General features: G+C 35.7%; 1 protein-coding gene across 1 annotated transcript in view; it reads left to right on the top strand.

The window, feature by feature from the left end:
- LOC106564378 (complement C1q tumor necrosis factor-related protein 1) overlaps positions 1–15000 on the top strand; it is a 19531-nt gene that overhangs the window by 738 nt on the left and 3793 nt on the right. The window contains exons 1-4 of the mRNA XM_045690985.2: positions 1–43; positions 3239–3448; positions 11966–12217; positions 13006–15000. The exon at positions 1–43 is cut by the window's left edge and continues 738 nt beyond it; the exon at positions 13006–15000 is cut by the window's right edge and continues 3793 nt beyond it. Of these exons, the coding sequence (XP_045546941.1) occupies positions 37–43; positions 3239–3448; positions 11966–12217; positions 13006–13301 (765 nt within the window). The 5' untranslated portion in view covers positions 1–36 and the 3' untranslated portion in view covers positions 13302–15000. The remainder of the gene's footprint in view (positions 44–3238; positions 3449–11965; positions 12218–13005) is intronic.

Raw genomic sequence — 15000 nt, 5'->3', positions numbered from 1 at the left:
TCCACACCAATACATTCGCGAGCATCGCTAGGAGGAATGCAAGGTAAGTGAATCAGGACTTTGTCAAATGGAAACTGTATAATGACATTGTTATATCTATTGCTGACAAGTCAACTAATTGTTTCCATGAATGCACGCAGATGCAGAACACGTTTTTTTTTCAACCGCTTGCTTCCCCTTTGAATGTATTTTTTCCCCCGTTGGAAATAAGTTACTCTCAACAGAAGCCAACTCAGCAGTGTTCTGTGCATTTGCGCCTGAATGGAAACGAGAATAATATTTTCGAAGATGCACGTTGCTACAAGTAATTATTTGCTTAAGCTTTGTATAAGGATGTGTTCCATATAAATGTATGCTGTGCGTCTGTAGACGTGGCTGTTAGAATGAATCCATTCTGACAGAACGACCACCGGGTACTGTAGGCGTTCTCTCTCTCTCTGGGTCAATTCTACAATGTTGACAGAATAACATTGTCATGAACATACGAACAACATAGTCAGTAGGCTATACAAATATTTGCATACAACACGGTACATTTGCATTTGATGTAAAAAAAACATATATATGTATATTATTTGTTGGCTTTTGAACTTGCCTGAACTGTAGTCTAGGTAGGCTATAGCCAAGCTACTGACGTATAACGTATTAAGTTATTTATAACTGATTACTTTAAAGTATGAGGACAGATGCTAAAGACACTTAAAAGGGCAATCTGCGGTTCCAACAACAAAGCAGGGCACCCGCCACTGTTTTGCAAAAATAGCTTTAAAAATGTGTGGTGGATAATGAGATCTCGAACTATTTGGGTTCTTCGATGACTGACAGTCTCAATCACCTGGACTCATTTTCTCTCTCTGTTTCTAATACTGTAAAATAAAAATGTGAATACTGTCAGTACTGTTATTTTGATACTAGTGTTACTGTTTATCAATATTGGCACGCCATCGTGCCCAGCAGGGAATGGTCAAACTGTAAAACGTAGGTCATCTCATAACTTCCCACAGAGGGAAACTAAAGCTTCCTCCCTTCTTTCTCGTCATCCTTTCATCCTTTCATCCATCATTCTCACCATTGATCCATCTTAGGAAAGACTGTTAACATTCCAGGAGTTGTGTAAAACACCAGGGATTTCCTCTCTGGCCCTATCGCTCTGTCGCTCTGATTCACACACACACACACACACACACACACACACACACACACACACACACACACACACACACACACACACACACACACACACACACACACTACACACACAAGCACACATACATACACATAGTGCTTGCACATGGACATGCGCACGCACACATATACAGTAAATGCACATGCTTGCATGCACACATACTCCCCTACACACATACACACTCATCCATTTTCGCTCTCTCTCTCCCTTCCTCCAGTCCATCCTCTACAGTGTTGTCCAACTAAACTCTCAACATGTGTCTCTCTCAACCCCCGAGCCAAACCCTTCCCTAAATACTGTGGACTCAAACTGGTCGTAAATGTCAGTAGTGAAATCCAAGTGGGTTTCTCACCTCTCCTCTCCTCAAGCAGGAAGTACCGGGTTTATTCAGGTAAAGGTTTGTGATGCTACTTAGTGTTCATGTCCTACTGATACCTCCTGATGTGACCAGGTCATTCAGAGACCAAGGAAGTGAGAAAACTTAGCCTGCCGCTGATGTTCTCACTAGATGGCCAAGCTGCAAAGTCTATATCGTAAAAAGGTATGGGAAAAGGTTAGCAGTGAGGTTAAGGTTAGGGTTAGGTTTCAAATCCGATTTGAAGAAGATAAATTGTAGAGCTAGGCAGGGCTTCTGTCTTTGCATCTTTGCCAGATAGGGACAACTCTAATGTGGGCTGAGTTTTCTATTACAACCCATAACTCTCTTACATTGCCAATACGTTCTCCTATAAGCTTCAGTCTGGATTACTCCTGCAATTCAGGCTATTCAAGATATTTAACCTGCTTTAGTTAAAGCCAAGGAAATCACTGGTACTGGGAAAATGCTTGTGAACTTTTTTATTTGATCAGATTAGAAGTGAAATGCACAAAGACTCAAGTATTTAGAGTTATGGAAAGCTGCGTCTCGAATGAACCTTTTTCTAACATGATCCAGCTGAAACCTTGAGAATTCTGTTTAGACCCAATCAAATGTGACTACATTTTACATTCTTTACATTTTAGTCATTTAGCAGACGCTCTTATCCAGAGCGACTTACAGTAGTGAATGCATACATTTCATTTCATGCATTTTTTTTTATATTTCTTTTTGTACTGGCCCCCCCGTGGGAATTGAACCCACAACCCTGGCGTTGCACACACCTTGCTGGCATGGCAAACACCATGCTCTACCAACTGAGCAACAGGGAAGACTAAATACACAGTTCCATAGTTTAGGACCTAGAAGGAACTATAGCCCAGTTCCATCACTGGACTGATGGAATGGTCTTGAACAGCATTTACTGTGATGTGGAAAGTCTCCCAAGATTGCAAAGCTCGTTCTCTTCTCCCCCCGATCTTTGTCTCTTGTCTCTTTTCTCCTTCTCTCTCTCTCACTCTCTCCCTTCCCCCCTTCTCTTTCCACCAACCCTGCTCCCTCTCTCTCCTCTCTCTCCTCACTCTACCTCCCTGGCCAATGATGTAACACACAAAGTGATTGGCTGTCTAGGACCTCCAGTATGTCAACCCGGGCCTGATGCCAGAATCAAATTAGAGAGTGAGAGAGAGAGAGAGAGAGAGACAGAGTTAACATGGGTTCTATGGTGTGTGTATACTGGACTTGGTGACCTGTCCCTGTCCCACTAACAGATGTCTTGTAGAGACACTGGGAATGTGTGTCCAACCATGAGCTCATGTGGACATGGCTGGCAGTCAATGTTAATGTTTTCATATGGTTATTTGGTCATGTTTACATGTACAGAGTGGATGTGGTAATGCGGTGGTAATGTTTTCATGTTTAATACAGTGCAGGTGTGAGCATGAGCAGGTAGGTTGAGTGACACACACACACACACAGAACGACACACACACAAACACACACACACTAAAGAGAAGTGATCATGTCCCGTACATGAGCCAATACCAACACATCCAGCTGTCCCTGATCTTACTCATTACCTTACCTTCTCTCTCCCCACATCTCCCTCCCTCCCTCCCTATTTCTCTCTCTTGCTCTCTCTCTCTCTCCCTCCCTCCCTCCCTTTCCCTATCTCTCCCTATCTCTCTCTCCCTCAGGTGTGGTCATCATGTTCGGGGTGTGTCTGTCCGTCCTATTGCTCCTCCCCCTGGCCTCGTCCATCCCCTCCCCCTCCAGACCTCCCCCAAAACTATGCAGACGATGCTGCGACCCCCTGCAGCCCCCAGAATCCTCTGCTGCACGCCCTGCCCACCACGCCGCCGCCACGCCAGAGGTCCACACCTACATCAACATGACCATACTCAAAGGTAAGGGACAACACACACACACACACACACACACACACACACACACACACACACACACACACACACACACACACACACACACACACACACACACACACACACACACACACACAGACACACATCAGTACATTATCAGTATCTTAGATGACCAACCTCAAAGGTACAGTACAAAGAAACATCCCAACAGACCAGATGAGATATAGGCATTGCCTTAGAGCAACGTTTCCCAAGCCAGTCCTCCAGAACTAGCCTTTATAAGGATGTAACAGCTTATTGAAAAGAAGACACTTGGCAGGATCAGTAATCAGCCAGGCCAACATTCTAAAGAAGAAAGAACACACACAGAAGACACAGGGAATCAAACCGAACACACACACACACACACCACACACACACACACACACACACACACACACACACACACACACACACACACACACACACACACACACACACACACACACACACACACACACACACACAGACACACTCTTCAAAGAGATAAAGGCCTTGTGTTAAATTTCCAAGCCTTATTCCTTTAAAATAGTCCAGGAGACATGTCATGTATTGTTTCATCTGGTGTGTGTTTGTGTGTGGTTATGGGTTTATCTGTGTTCTGTGATAGAGATTCCATGTCAGGTTTAGCTGACCCCTGACCCTATCCCAAAAACAACAGGTAGTTACGTTTCTCTCACTTAGAAGTGTGGCACACACATGGACATGCACACGCGCACAATAAAAAAAAACTCTAGATTAATTGAAATCCTTGTTTGGAGGGAGGGAGGGAGGGAGGGAGGGAGGGGGGAGGGAGGGAGGGACCGTGGGAGGGTGGGAGGAGGGAGGGAGGGACCGTGGGAGGGAGGGAGGGAGGGAGGGAGGGAGGGAGGGAGGGAGGGAGGGAGGGAGGCTCCCAGAAGGCAGTATTCACCTGGCACTGAACCTGATGATGTGGCTGAAACACACACACAGATAAATACACACCCACACCCTCATATAATCAAGCAGTGCAGTGTGGGAGAGGATTGATATTAATACACTGCAACAACCCTGTTTAGTTAGAAAAGAGGCACTAGCAAACTATATGAAGACTATATATAGAGAGACTAACTATATAAAGACTATATATGGAGAGACTAACTATATAAAGATGATTTATATACAGACTTACTATATAAAGACTATATATATAGAGACTAACTACAAAAATACTATATATATAGAGACTAACTATATAAAGACTATATATATAGAGACTAACTACATAAAGACGATATATATAGAGACTAACTATATGAAGACAATATATAGATACTAACAATATAAAGACTATATATATATAAACTAACTATATAAAGACGATATATATATAAACTAACTATATAAAGACTATATATATAAAGACTAACTATATAAAGACTATATATATATAAACTAACTATATAAAGACGATATATAAAGACACTACCTATATAAAGACTATATATATAGAAACTAACTATATAAAGACTATATATATATAGAAACTAACTATATAAAGACTATATATATAGAAACTATATAAAGACTATATATATAGAGAGACTAACTATAGACAGACTATACATATAGACTAATTATAGCTAACTAAGTCTAACTATTTAAAGACTATATATATATGGAGACTAACAATATAAAGACTATATATAAAGACACTACCTATATAAAGACTATATATATAGAAACTAACTATATAAAGACTATATATATATAGAAACTATATAAAGACTATATATACATAGAGACTAACTATATAAAGACTATATATAGAGACTAACTATAGCTGACTAAGTCTAACTATATAAAGACTATATATATAGAGACTAACTATATAAAGACTATATATATATATAGAGACTATATAACTATATAAAGACTATATATATATAGAGACTAACTATATACAGACTATATATTGAGAGACTAACTATATAAAGACTATATATGGAGAGACTAACTATATAAAGATGATTTATATACAGACTTACTATATAAAGACTATATATATAGAGACTAACTACAAAAATACTATATATATAGAGACTAACTATATAAAGACTATATATATAGAGACTAAATACATAAAGACGATATATATAGAGAGTAACTATATGAAGACAATATATAGATACTAACAATATAAAGACTAAATATATATAAACTAACTATATAAAGACTATATATATAGAAACTAACTATATAAAGACTATATATAGAGAGAGACTAACTATAGACAGACTATACATATAGACTAATTATAGCTAACTAAGTCTAACTATTTAAAGACTATATATAGAGACTAACTATATAAAGACAATATATACATAGAGACTAACAATATAAAGACTATATATAGAGACTAACTATAGCTGACTAAGTCTAACTATATAAAGACTATATATATAGAGACTATATAAAGACTATATATATAGAGACTAACTATATAAAGACTATATATAGAGACTAACTATATAAAGACGATATATAAAGACACTACCTATATAAAGACTATATATATAGAAACTAACTATATAAAGACTATATATATATAGAAACTAACTATATAAAGACTATATATATATAGAAACTATATAAAGACTATATATATGTAGAGACTAACTATAGACAGACTATACATATAGACTAATTATAGCTAACTAAGTCTAACTATTTAAAGACTATATATATATGGAGACTAACAATATAAAGACTATATATAAAGACACTACCTATATAAAGACTATATATATAGAAACTAACTATATAAAGACTATATATATATATAGAAACTATATAAAGACTATATATATATAGAGACTAACTATAGACAGACTATACATATAGACTAATTATAGCTAACTAAGTCTAACTATTTAAAGACTATATATAGAGACTAACTATATAAAGACTATATATACATAGAGACTAACTATATAAAGACTATATATAGAGACTAACTATAGCTGACTAAGTCTAACTATATAAAGACTATATATATAGAGACTAACTATATAAAGACTATATATATAGAGAGAGACTAACTATATAAAGACTATATATATAGAGACTAACTATATACAGACTATATATTGAGAGACTAACTATATAAAGACTATATATGGAGAGACTAACTATATAAAGATGATTTATATACAGACTTACTATATAAAGACTATATATATAGAGACTAACTACAAAAATACTATATATATAGAGACTAACTATATAAAGACTATATATATAGAGACTAACTACATAAAGACGATATATATAGAGACTAACTATATGAAGACAATATATAGATACTAACAATATAAAGACTAAATATATATAAACTAACTATATAAAGACTATATATATATAAACGAACTATATAAAGACTATATATATAGAGAGACTAACTATAGCTGACTAAGTCTAACTATATAAAGACTATATATATAGAGACTAACTATATAAAGACTATATATAGAGAGAGACTAACTATATAAAGACTATATATATAGAGACTAACTATATACAGACTATATATTGAGAGACTAACTATATAAAGACTATATATGGAGAGACTAACTATATAAAGATGATTTATATACAGACTTACTATATAAAGACTATATATATAGAGACTAACTACAAAAATACTATATATATAGAGACTAACTATATAAAGACTATATATATAGAGACTAACTACATAAAGACGATATATATAGAGACTAACTATATGAAGACAATATATAGATACTAACAATATAAAGACTAAATATATATAAACTAACTATATAAAGACTATATATATATAAACGAACTATATAAAGACTATATATATAGAGAGACTAACTATAGACAGACTATACATATAGACTAATTATAGCTAACTAAGTCTAACTATTTAAAGACTATATATAGAGACTAACTATATAAAGACTATATATACATAGAGACTAACAATATAAAGACTATATATAGAGACTAACTATAGCTGACTAAGTCTAACTATATAAAGACTATATATATAGAGACTATATAAACACTATATATATAGAGAGACTAACTATATAAAGACTATATATAGAGACTAACTATATACAGACTATATATTGAGAGACTAACTATATAAAGACTATATATAGACTAACTATATAAAGACAATAAATATATATATAGAAACTATATAAAGACTATATATAGAGAGACTAACTATATAAAGACTATATATAGAGAGACTAACTATATAAAGACTATATATAGAGACTAACTATAGACAGACTATATATATATATATAGACTAATTATAGCTAACTAAGTCTAACTATTTAAAGACTATATATAGAGACTAACTATATACAGACTATATATTGAGAGACTAACAATATAAAGACTATATATAGACTAACTATATAAAGACAATATATATAGAGACTAACTATATAAAGACTATATATAGAGACTAACTATATAAAGACTAAATATAGAGACTAACTATATAAAGACTATATATATAGAGACTAACTATATAAAGACTATATATATATATATATATATAGAGACTAACTATATACAGACTATATATAGAGACTAACTATATAAAGACTATATATAGACTAACTATATAAAGACAATATATAGAGAGACAAACTATATATAGAGACTAACTATAGCTGACTAAGTCTAACTATATAAAGACTATATATGTAGAGACTAACTATATAAAGACTATATATATATATATATATATATATATATATATATATATATAGTGACTAACTATATAAAGACTATATATTGAGAGACTAACTATATAAAGACTATATATGGAGAGACTAACTTTATGAAGATGATATATATAGAGAATAATTATATAAAGACTATATATATAGAGACAAACTATATAAGACGATATATATAGAGACTAACTATATAAAGACTATATATACAAAGAGACTAACTATATAAAGACTATATACATAGAGACAAACTATATAAAGACGATATATATGGAGACTAACTATATAAAGATTATATATACATAGAGACAAACTATATAAAGACTATATATATAGACTAACTATAGCTGACTTAGTCTAACTATATAAAGACTATATATATAGAGACTATATAAACACTATATATATAGAGACTAACAATATAAAGACTATATATAGAGACTAACTATATACAGACTATATATTGAGAGACTAACTATATAAAGACTATATATAGACTAACTATATAAAGACAATAAATATATATATAGACACTATATAAAGACTATATATAGAGAGACTAACTATATAAAGACTATATATAGAGAGACTAACTATATAAAGACTATATATAGAGACTAACTATAGACAGACTATATATATATATAGACTAATTATAGCTAACTAAGTCTAACTATTTAAAGACTATATATAGAGACTAACTATATACAGACTATATATTGAGAGACTAACTATATAAAGACTATATATAGACTAACTATATAAAGACAATATATATAGAGACTAACTATATAAAGACTATATATAGAGACTAACTATATAAAGACTAAATATAGAGACTAACTATATAAAGACTATATATATAGAGACTAACTATATAAAGACTATATATATATATATATAGAGACTAACTATATACAGACTATATATAGAGACTAACTATATAAAGACTATATATAGACTAACTATATAAAGACAATATATAGAGAGACTAACTATATATAGAGACTAACTATAGCTAACAAGTCTAAATATATAAAGACTATATATATAGAGACTAACTATAGCTGACTAAGTCTAACTATATAAAGACTATATATGTAGAGACTAACTATATAAAGACTATATATATATATATATATATATATATATATAGTGACTAACTATATAAAGACTATATATTGAGAGACTAACTATATAAAGACTATATATGGAGAGACTAACTTTATGAAGATGATATATATAGAGACTAATTATATAAAGACTATATATATAGAGACAAACTATATAAGACGATATATATAGAGACTAACTATATAAAGACTATATATACAAAGAGACTAACTATATAAAGACTATATACATGGAGACAAACTATATAAAGACGATATATATGGAGACTATCTATATAAAGATTATATATACATAGAGACAAACTATATAAAGACTATATATATAGAGACTAACTATATAAAGACTATATATAGAGACTAACAATATAAAGACTATATATAGAGACTAACTATATAAAGACGAAATATATAGCGACTAACTATATAAAGACTATATATACATAGAGGCAAACTATATAAAGACTATATATATAGAGACTAACTATATAAAGACTATATATAGAGACTAACTATGTAAAGACGATATATATAGTGACTAACTATATAAAGACTATATATAGAGAGACTAACTATATAAAGACTATATATACAAAGAGACTAACTATATAAAGACTATATATAGAGAGACTAACTATATAAAGACTATATATAGAGAGACTAACTATAGCTGACTAAGCCTAACTATATAAATACTATATATGGAGAGACTAACTATAGCTGACTAAGTCTTACTATATAAGGACTCTATATAGAGAGACTAACTATAGCTGACTAAATCTAACTATATATATACTATATATGGAGAGACTAACTATAGCTAACTAAGTCTAATTATATAACGATTATATATAGAGAGACTTAACAAGAATGGTGTTCATGGGAGGACACCACGGAAGAATCCACTGCTCTCCAAAAAAAACATTGCTGCACATGTGAAGTATGCAAAAAGCATCTGGATGTTCCACAGCGCTACAGATGAAATATTATGTGGACAGATTAAACTAAAGTTGAGTTGTTTGGAAGGAAGGAACACACAACACTATGTGTGGAGAAACAAAAGCACAGCCCACCAACATAAAAACCTCATCCCAACTGTAAAGTATGGTGGAGGGAGCATCATGGTTTGGGGCTGCTTTGCTGCCTCAGGGCCTGGACAGCTTGCTATCATCAACGGAAAAATGAATTCCCATCAAGACATTTTGCAGGAGAATGTAAGGCTATCTGTCTGCCAATTGAAGCTCAACAGAAGTTGGGTGATGCAACAGGACAACGACCCAAAACACAGAAGTGGCTTCAACAGAAGAAAATGCTCCTTCTGGAATGGCCCAGTCAGAGTCCTGACCTCAACCCGATTGAGATGCTGTAGCATGACCTCGAGAGCAGTTCACGCCAGACATTCCAAGAATATTGCTGAACTGAAACAGTTTAGTAAAGAGGAATGGTCCAAAATTCCTCCTGTGTTTTACATATCGTAAACTCGTCAACAGAGATGTTAACATGTTTCAGAGATTTCTGTATGTCTTTGGCTGACACTCTAGGATTATTCTTATCCTCATTGAACGTTCTGCACTGTGCTCTTGCAGTCATCTTTGCAGGACGGCCACTCCTAGGGAGTGGTGAACTTTCTCCATTTATAGACAATTTGTCTTACCGTGGACTGATGAACTTTAAGGCTTTTGGAGATACTTTTGTAGCCCTTTCCAACTTTAGGAAAGTCAACTATTCTTAATCTGAGGTCTTCTGAGATCCCTTTTGTTCGAGGCATGGTTCACATCAGGCAATGCTTCATGGGAATAGCAAACTCACATTTTGTGAGTGTTTTTTATATTGCAGGGCAGCTCTAGCCAACGTCTCAAATCTCATCTCATTGATTGGACTCCAGGTTATCAGAGTATTGACTCCAATTCATTTTTGGAGAAGTCATTAGCTTAGGGTTTCACATACTTTTGCCTTCCTACACTGTGAATGTTCAAGTGATGTATTCAATATAGACAAGAAAAATACAATAATTAGTGTGTTATTAGTTTAAGCATACTGTGTTTGTCTATTGTTGTGACTTAGAGGAAGATCAGATCATATTTTTTGACCAATTTATGTAGAAATCCAGGTAATTCCAAGGGTTCACATACTTTTTCTTGCAACTGTATATGGAGTCGCTAACTAAGTCTAAATATATGGAGAAATGACTCTCTAAAAGTGGTATTGGTTATCATAAAGCACAATGTCCAGATGCTTTTCAAATTCTTGTCCTACTGATAGTAATCATGGCTTGAAGGCTTAACTACAGATCTAGGATCAGTTTACACTATCCTAACCCTGACCATCACTATCTAGACATCAGGAAGAATACTGACCTCACATGAGTGCTAAGAGGCGACTGTATCTACAGCATGATCATTTAAACAGGACCTGGACAAGAGGGGGCCTGTTTAGATCATGTGGTTAAAGCATCAGAGACGTCCATATATGGTCAATGGGTGTGGAAAATCCACCAAGCCATCGAATAAGGAAGCACACACACACACACACACACTACACACCAGAAGTGAGGTATTTCCTTGCTCATGCTATCTCAGAAAGGTCTAGACAACATATGTTCTTTCTCTTTCCCTCCCCAGGTGATAAAGGTGACAGAGGAGATAAAGGCATGCCAGGGAAAAATGGTAAAGAAGGTCCCCATGGTTACCGGGGTCCCATGGGTCCTCAAGGGAATAAGGGCCAGGCGGGCGCCCCGGGAGATGCCTGTAAGCCGCAGCACTCCTCCTTCTCTGTAGGGAGACGTAAATCCCTCCACAGTATAGACTACTACCAGGCCCTGGTGTTTGACACAGTGTTCGTCAACCTCTACGAGCACTTCAACATGTTCAAAGGTAATTGAAGAACCACAAGGAGGACACACACACTGTTTTATTTTGTATTTTATTTTGTACCTCTTTTTCTTCCAAATTTCATGATATCTATTTGGTAGTTACAGTCTTGTCCCATCACTGCAACTCCTGTACGGACACGGGAGAGGCGAAGGGCGAGAGTGTCCTCCGAATCACGGCCCTGACAAGCCGCGTTGCTTCTTGACACTCTGCTCGCTTAACCTGGAAGCCAGCCGCACCAATGTGTCGGAGGAAACACTGTACAACTGGCGACCGAAGTCAGCGTGCAGACACTCGGCCCGCCACAGGAGTCGCTAGAGCGCGATGGGAGAAGGACATCCCGGGCGGCCAAAGCCTCCCCTAACCCGGACAACTCTGGGCCAATTGTGCGGTGGCTCATGGGTCTCCCGGTCGCGGCCGGCTGCGACACAGCCTGGGATCGAACCCAGATCTGTAGTGATGCCTCTAGCACTGCGATGCAGTGCCTTAGACCGCTGCACCACTCAGGAGGCCCCACACACTTTTTTACACATGTTCGAAGGTCAATTCTACTGCTTCGTCCGCGGCGTCTACTAGTACTCCGGTGTCTCTAGGGTGTTTGTTCCAGCCCAGCACTAATAATAAAAAAACACCTGATTCTAACACTTTCTCTTCTCTCAAGGTAAATTCTACCTCTTCATCCCATGATCAACTTCTTCAACATCACTTATTTGCAGGTTTTTTGTTCCAGCCCAGCATTAAAACACCTGACTCTAACACTAACTAATCACTTTCTCCTCCTTTCTCTGAAGGTAAATTCTACTGCTTCGTCCCAGGTATCTACTTCTTCAACGTGAACATCCACACGTGGAACTTCAAGGAGACCTACCTCCACCTGATGCACAACGATAAGGAGCAGGTGATCCTGTACGCCCAGCCCAGTGAGAGGTCCATCATGCAGAGTCAGAGTGTTATGATGGACCTGGCGCTGAACGATGAGGTGTGGGTCAGGCTCTACAAGAGGGAGAGGGAGAACGCCGTCTATAGTGATGACGTGGATGTCTATATTACCTTTAATGGATACTTGGTGGCGCCTAGTGTCCAGTGATCAGAGTGGAGGAAGAGGGGGAGGAAACTCTGTGTTGGATTTTGGTTGTTTAAAGTAAAGGAGGAAAGAAGAGAGAGAGGGAACTTGCGCCGGTGTTGGATTTTTGATTTTGCTTGTGCCTATATTGCCTTCAGTGCTCACCAAATTCAAATTGAAACTGGGTTGATTTTGGTTGTCCCTTTGTAGTGCCTTCAGTGCTCACCAAATGGAAACTCTGGGTTGATTTTAGTTGTTCCTTTGTAGTGCCTTCAGTGCTCACCAAATGGAAACTCTGGGTTGATTTTAGTTGTTCCTTTGTAGTGCTTTCAGTGCTCACCAAATGGAAACTCTGGGTTGGATTTTGTTTGTCCTTCCGTTGTGCCTAAAGCAGCCAATGATACAAATGACCTGCACACATGTTTTCCTCTGCCTTACGATGTATTCCTCTCAGGTATTTTGATTGGGGAGGATTGTGGCCACTAATCAATGAGATCGAGATCACTATGCAGTGTTGTGTAGTCCCAGTGAGAAAAATTGGTTGAAAATAAGTAACTTTTTAACCTTTTCAACATCTTTTCAACATATTTTTTTACCAATGTCTTTTCAATGTCTTTTCAGCGTCTTTTCAACATCTTTTGCTCATAGGGTGGTTTTGGGACTAGACGTGAATGGACCCTGCATTGAACTGTTGCTATGGTGACCTCGAGGAAAGCTTTAAAAGTGAAAAAGGAGAAAATGCCAGCCATATCAAATGAATATATAGAGATTGTTGAGTAAGTAATGCAAGATTGTATTGATATATATATTGATAACTCAGTGTTATGTGTTTTTATAGAGATTTACGTTAAGCTGCAGAGCAGCTTGTAACATGTAAATATTTGTATAGATTTTTGTTACCTAAAACGTTTTATCACTAGACTGGGTGCCAGTTGGTCTTTGCTTTAGCTGAACTGTTGTTGTTGTCACGTCCTGAACACAATAAGGTACTGTTGCTGAATGCAGTTTGAAAAAGTTCTGCATCCAAGCTGGGCTTTCCCTAACCCTATACCACCAAAATCTGAAAATACTGAATTCCATTGTATCAAAACAACACATACTGAATCAGAAAAAATATAAACCATACAATAATTTCTAAAACCCATTCAAACTAGAAGCCCATTCTAAACCAGACCTTCTAGAACCATTACTCCCCATTGTCAGTTGAGCAGGTTGAACAGGTGCATTCTATCTTTCACCTAGAGGTTATAGGTCAAACCCTGAGCCCCCTGACCCCTGCCTGTTTCCCACCGTTAGAGTATACAACCCGTCATTGGTGTCAATATTAGAATATGAAATAGTATTGCAATAAATGGGGAATAGGGTGCCAAAAGTAGTGCACTATATAGGGAATATAAGGTGTGTCCTAGTATGTCATATTAGTGCACTATGTAGGGAATATAAGGTGTGTCCTAGTATGTCATAGTAGTGCACTATGTAGGGAATATGGGTGCAGTCTGAGATGATCAGTTTTGTTTGACAGCTCCAATGAAAAACCCAACTAAAAGCTAAAGAGAGGGAAAGAACATCTCCATGTGTGGTTTGGATGGTGATGGTTGAATTGGTTGCCAGATGGATGACCATATCTCTCCTATTACTGCTAATTCCATCCCCAGTCCACAGGGACTGGGGCTAAACTGGAGATAGAGGAGAGACCAACTGGTGAATTAGGCCATGACTAGAT

The sequence above is a fragment of the Salmo salar genome, chromosome 12, assembly GCF_965601325.2.
Source record: "Salmo salar chromosome 12, fSalSal1, whole genome shotgun sequence".
In the NCBI taxonomy this organism is placed as follows: domain Eukaryota; kingdom Metazoa; phylum Chordata; class Actinopteri; order Salmoniformes; family Salmonidae; genus Salmo; species Salmo salar.
Note: the sequence above shows the minus strand (reverse complement) of the source record. Positions and strands in the feature narration are given on the sequence as shown.